This window comes from Cynara cardunculus (genome assembly GCF_001531365.2).
Source record: "Cynara cardunculus var. scolymus isolate 2C chromosome LG 11, CcrdV1, whole genome shotgun sequence".
Lineage (NCBI taxonomy): Eukaryota > Viridiplantae > Streptophyta > Magnoliopsida > Asterales > Asteraceae > Cynara > Cynara cardunculus.
Window position 1 is genome coordinate 7,031,594 of NC_037538.1, and position 6,888 is coordinate 7,038,481.

Below are 6,888 nucleotides of genomic sequence, written 5' to 3' on the forward strand. Positions count from 1 at the left end.
CCACCTCTATTGCCTCTTCCACCTTCATTGGCTCTTCTTGTTGTAGTCGGTTTTGGAATGTTGAGTCTTGGTCTACCTTTTGGCTTAACAAGTTTAGGTGGTGGGTTCTTCTTTTCATTCTTACAAGTCCTAGCATTATGTCCCGTTTCCAAGCAATTTCTACATGTCATTGTCTTCCCAGATCGAGTCACCCTTGTACTTTCGCTCTCAGATTCTGATCTTTTTCTTTTGATGGATGGTCTACCAGGCATTATTCTTTCCTTAGGTGGGTTTGGTTTGGGGTAAGGTGTTGGAGTCCACATGTTGCTCCCATTCAATGGTCTTATAGTTTTCTCATATGCCATTTTGAAGATATCCTTAGTAAACCATTTACTAACATAATCCTCTGGATCCTTATTGATAAAGTGTATGGCAGCAATGGAATGCACACAAGGAATGCCTGATATGTCCCACAATCTACAACTACATTTTCTAGCATCTAAGTCTACCACCATTGCTTCAAAACCGTTTCGTGTTTCAAATACATTCCCACCACTAGGAATAACATACCAATATCTACATATGAAAAAGAATACATTAGCATACAAGATCATATTACCACCATAGACAAGCATACATAATAAAATTACCATCATAGATAAACATACCTGTGATTTTGTCCCCATTTCTTTAACTTTTTTCTTATGGCCGGACAAACAACTGATTCCCATTCTTGTGCTTTGCTTAGCATTCTGTAATGTCTCTCCATAACAAATATCCTTATCTCCTCTAACATTGAATTAAATGACTCGCAAATCCCATTTTCTACAGCTTCACAATCTCTACCGGGTTGGAAAAATGCCCTACACCATGTATTAGGGTCCCTTTCAATCAAATGATTATATGCATTAATGTTTTGTATCCTAAACTTTTCCATGTGTGACATGAAATCTGCCTCAAAAGTGGATGTAGCTGCTGCCCAAAAAATGTTTCTATACTCAACACCATTAAATCTTTTATGAAAATTAACATATATGTGTCTTGCACATTGTCTATGCTCTGCATATGGTGCCAACTCTTTTACAGCTTCAACAATGCCCTATTGCATAAAATTGCAATTAAATCATAGTTAGAATGAGATGTATGAGGTAAGTTTGGTGCTAACACCTCACAAAGGACATAATTAGATGATGTCGGGTTTSAAAATACAAAGTACATTGCCTAAATGGAAATCGGGTAGGTAACTAGAGTGCCTATATGGGAAAAATCTACCCAAAACTTGAATATATGGTCTAAATGGTGATATAAAGGTTGAAACACATTTGAATAAGTTAATATGAAGTGTTAGAAGTGATGGAAGTTCATACCTTGTGTTGATCAGACATGATGGTAAGCCCTGCTCCTTCAATAACACCAATATCTTCTATTAATAGTTCAATGAACCACTTCCAATTCTCTTTGTTCTCCACATCTACTACAGCCCAAGCTACATAAACATTCAACATTGTAAGAGGTTAAAAATTAATAACACTTGATATTAATATAACAAGCATAGTTTGGATGTACATACCTATAGGGTATATCTGATTATTTCCGTCTCGACCAATAGCCGATATTAACTCTCCTTTGCACACCCCCTTCAAAAAGCAACCATCTAGTCCTATAACCTTCCTACAACCACTAATCCACCCATCTCTTAGTGCTTTGAAGCATACATAAAATCTCCTAAATTCATTGCTTCCATCTGCCATTAAATTTACATCCATCTTAACTGTAGATCCTGGATTGGCTCTCCTAATTTCATGTCCATAATCCCAAAGTTTTCCATAATGTTCTATCAAAGAACCTTCAATTTCAAGAAGTGCCCTGGACTTGGCCCGCATGCATTGGCCCTTGCTAACTTTGACCATAAACTTTTTCAAAATATCGTCTTGCATATCCTTGATTTTTATGAACGGTCTTTCAATGAGTTCTCTAACATAATGCTTTGCAATCCAAATTGGTGTCACTAGGGGATCCAAAACTATAGTCTCTACTACATATGTGCTTACAATTAATGCTTTTAATTTGAAACGACTTTTCTTCTTGCATCCAAGATGCCCATAATCTAAAAGGACATGTGAGATCTTTTTTACCTTTTCCACATGCAACAAGTAGTCTTTCTGAATCATTTTTCACGTATTGTAGTTGGTAGCCATTTGCAACCGCGTAGTTAGTCAAACACTGTTTTAATTGACTAGGATTCTCATACCTCTCACCAAGTTTGGGCTTCATCAGCTTCCAAGGAATATTAGGATCATGTATCGGGTACTGAACACCTTTTTGTATAACATGATCTCCAACATTATCATCATCTTCATCCACATTAAACTCAACATTGTCAATCGTGTTTACAATACAAAGCTTATTTAGAAACTGATCATCAACTGTTTTATTTAAGTTGATTATATCATCCTCATCTTCAAGGTCTTGAGATAAAGAATCTGACATATGTTCACTTGAATTATCGTCTATTTCATAGCTAGGATCATCACTATAATCATCATCGCAATCAGATATCATTCTGTAAACATAAATAACAATTTCATCACGATTCACCGATGAAAAAAAAATAGACCAAAAGCTACAATTTTAATTAAAAAAGGTATGACCATAAGCATGGTAGATGCAACTCAACCCAATGTTCGCGGTTTGAAAAAATAATAAGACCATAAGCATGGTAGATGCAACCCAACCCAACCCGATGTTTGCAATCCAAATTAGTGTCATCGGGTTGGGTAGGGTTCAAATAATAGTAACCCAAAACCTACGATTTAACAATTTTACAACTCGGTTAGACATCGGAAGAAGAACATATGTTAATGTGTTCTTCAGAAGAAAGCTCATGATACAATCATCATGAGAGATGATAGATGAGMTCTTCAGAAGAAGAACATATGTTAATGTGTTCAAACATATGTATGATTGCTTGCTAAATGGTATTAAGCTTCAAAGCATGTGACGGGTGAGATGTTTTCCCTACAGTTATGGGGTAACAGCAACAGGCAGCCTTGTCTCTTGTTGTAGTTATGAATGAGCTTAAAATAGACATACAAGATGATATACCATGGTGTATGCTTTTTGCTGATGATATAGCGTTGATTTTTAAATACATTACTTAGGGGTTATTTACCAAATATTTACTTGGGTAAGCTCTTACCAAGTTATATTAYCTTACCGGATGAATATGGTAAGGACCAAAAATCTTACCCGGTAAGAACACRGCAAAGACTTAGAGTCTTACCCTGTAAGTGAAGGCAATGACTCTTACCACGGTCAGCTCTTACCGGGTAAATTGTTGCATAGAAAGCCATTTTTATTAACTAAAATCTTACCCGGTAGGTAAATAATAGTCTTGAATTTTACCCGTAAGTGTTTACCGGGTAAGTGTTTGGTAAACGACCCCTTAGAAGTGTTTAATAATCCACATCAAACCAATGTTAGGAGCAACATTTAGGGGTTGTTTACCAACAAGCCCTGGCTACCTATTTGGGATATACAGGACAGAGCCAACTGAACCAAATTGAATTCTGTAAAACTAGATCAWCRCCATTCAACTTAACAGCTAGCTAATCAAGCTTGCAACCTTTAACAGCTAGCTAATCAAGTTTGCAACCATTCAGTTAAGTATTCACACGTTCTGCTAACSATGATCATCAAACAAATTCTCAAAAGCAAGTTCACAATAAGATGAGAAAAGCTATCTAGAATGGTACTATAAGTTTTTAACAAGAAAGTAGAATAGCAACCATCAGATCAGAGAGAAGTTCCTGTACATATATAAAGCCTAGTTGTTGGTTTGTGGTTAACTGATTTCAATTCCCTAAAAGCAAGTTTCGCTAACACCACCATCCCTTAGTTACGGACATTTGAGAATTTTTCACATTTAGGAGAAGTGACAGGGGCTTAAGTTTAACAATTTAGTTGATGCAATAGATGAGGTTAGACACAATATGTATACGTGTTCGATGATCACACCGTAGTTGCATGATATCACATTGATCACATTGGAGCAAACCTGATTAGACGAGCGACAGGGGCGGCGACGAGGTGGTACGGCGGAGACAAGGGATGCGACAGGGGTAGCGCGGCGGTGGTGCGGCGGTGGTGCAGCGGCGATGCAGCGGCGATGGGGTTGGGGGAGACGACGATGTGTGAGGGAGAAGGAAACGATGGTGTGCGAGAGGGAGAAGGAGACGGGAAGAGAGCAACGGTCGGGAGAGGAGCAGCGGTCGGGCGAGGAGGAGATGAGTAGTCACGAAGGGAGTCTGTCTTCTAACATTTTTTTAAGTTTTTTATTTATTTATTTAAATTACCTTCTATTCAGGTTGCAGGTTAATATTTTAAGGAATAAGGATCTATTTAGTAGGTTTTGTAGAGTATAATGACTTATTTAACATATTTTAAAATGTTTAAGGATTTATTTGTTCTAAAAAATTGTTCAAGGACTTAATCATTCCAAATAGTAAAGTTCATTGGGTTTTTTTGAACTTTTCCCTAAATTTTACCTAAACAATTGGTCTTTTGTTCCCACTTTCCTAGAAAAATAAAGATAAATAAGCAAAATTGGAAACCTTAAATTTCATATTAGTCATTTACCATAAATTGATTAGTTATAATTTTAATGGGTTTGTATTGAGTTTTTACATTTGAGTAATTAAGTTTTAATTTATGACCTTTATTGCCCAACATTTGATTTAATGTTAAATTTTGTTGGCTTATTTTTAGTTTTGTCAACCTTAGTGAAGGATCTTTATATTATAGGTAGCCGCTCTGTTCTTTCTCAAGAACTCACTTCAGCATCTGAAAAATCTAACTGAATCATCAACTTCATAATGTTTTAATAATGGCTCACGCTTTTTTAACCCTCTCAAGAAACACGATCGGTCGTTGTTTTGCCGATGCTAATTAGTTTAATCAACGAGAATCAAATTCCTAGAGTAAAAAAAATTACGAAATCATCCCAAAAAACCGAATAAGTCACTCGAAATCAACCAAAAAAGGGGGAAATTCTTTCGAAATCAACCAAAGAATTGAAAATTTCTCTCGAATTCAACAAAAAGAAAAAAACCCTCCAAAATAACCAAAAAACTTAAAAAAATCTCTAGAAAGCATAATTCGGTGAAAAACACATCAAGCGGCTTTGCGGGCATTTGATCTAATTTAAGGGTGCACCCACTCGATGAAAATCCTGGATCCGCCACTGTGTATGTATGTGTGTGTATATTATATATATATATATATATATATATATATATCATTGTTTAAAACATGTGATAATGTGCGTCACAGTGTGCCATGACATAAGACGCGTCTCCGCCATTACGATAAGACACATAGCATTTGTGTAAGGCGTAACTCATGACGCCTTGAGGCGGGCTATGGCGTGTCGTGGCGGGCGTCTTTTACTAAACATTATTGTTTTCCAATAATTTTTTATCTTTTTATATTTAACTTTAGATTTTATACTTTTATATACTTAGTTAATCACATCACTCATAGTTTTTTGGATACACTCATGTTGCGTACTCACGGTTTAAACGAAGTTGTGAAACCCTTCCAACTTTTATTCTAAATATATTATCACAAACTTTTATATATATACATATGTATGCATATGTATATAGGGTTGGGTTCATGTGATATCAGTTTGTTTTCGTGAGACCCGCGAGACTACTTTTTTACACTTGATAGTTCACAACAAAACATTGTGAAGGTAAAGAAAGCCGGATCTTCACAACAAAAACACTGGGAAGTTTCAAATGTAAAAAAATGGTCTCACGTGAGACCAAAGGTTTTTCGTGAGACCCGTAAGACCAATTTATGTTCATTGATCAACTTTATAAACTAATGATCTAATGGTCTAAAGTTGTACGGTGACAATTTTGTGATTATTGAGAAGTTTCATGGCAATTTTGTAATTATGAATGTATTGTAAATATAATCCAATGATTGAAAATTGGTCTTACGGGTCTCACAAAAAACCCCTGGTCTCACATGATCCCAAGTCTATATATATATATGTATATATATGTGAAATAATAATAGTTTCTCGATATAAACAAATATGTATTTGTATATATATAATTCAATATGTTGATTTTTATAAATAAAAATATAAATGATATAAAGTAAAAAACCAGTAGGACCCAAAAAAATGTTAAAAGTATCAATCTCAAGCTTTCAATCTTGTCGCTTTTCTCTTATTTGCGTCTTTTGTTGTTTTATCTTTTGAGATTGTTTTTGTTTCAGCAGAGCAGTGTTGCATAAACTTGAAGGGGTTCTCTTGTAACTTTCCTATGTATTTTGTAAATAGAGTTTTATGTTTTTTTCCATTTGAGTTTTTTGTACTCTACTTCATCTTCATTCGATCGATTAGGGTTTGTTTTCTCACAAAAACTTCAAGATGTTTAAGTTATAATGGAGATCTTTAAATTGATAATAATATAACATAAGATCTTTAAATTAATCACTTAAAATATAAAATTCCGTTATTTTTCTTTCATCCGGACGTTATTGGCTATCATTACCAACAGGTGCCATGTCAATCATGCAACAATTTGTTCCTAAATATACATTGCCTAAAATGAATTTGATATAAAATAGACTGTTATTTATTGATTTTTGTTTTTTTTATAAAACCTGTGACTAGTTTTCAAATAACATGATGAATCTCTTCTTAACCATTTAATATTAGTTTTTTAGAGTGACAATTTTTTAAAAATTACGTTATGTATAAATCTAGTTCTTACCTCTTCCTATCTTATTCACAAATTCTCTATAGGAGAGGAATGGGGAGAGAGCACCCGAGGAGATTGACGGAAATAATCAATCCGTCAAATGGTTTTCACTTTTTAGCCATGTGAGAAA

At 34.8% G+C, this 6,888-nt stretch overlaps 1 protein-coding gene across 1 annotated transcript in view; it reads right to left on the reverse strand.

Annotated features, from left to right (window-relative positions):
* LOC112521035 overlaps nt 1-2,541 on the reverse strand; it is a 3,269-nt gene extending 728 nt beyond the window's left edge. The window contains exons 1-5 of the mRNA XM_025129665.1: nt 2,115-2,541; nt 1,550-2,014; nt 1,347-1,465; nt 648-1,078; nt 77-555 (exon numbers count right to left, since the gene is read on the reverse strand). Coding sequence (XP_024985433.1) covers nt 77-555; nt 648-1,078; nt 1,347-1,465; nt 1,550-2,014; nt 2,115-2,541 — 1,921 coding nt within the window. The remainder of the gene's footprint in view (nt 1-76; nt 556-647; nt 1,079-1,346; nt 1,466-1,549; nt 2,015-2,114) is intronic.
* Between the last annotated feature and the right edge of the window lie 4,347 nt (nt 2,542-6,888).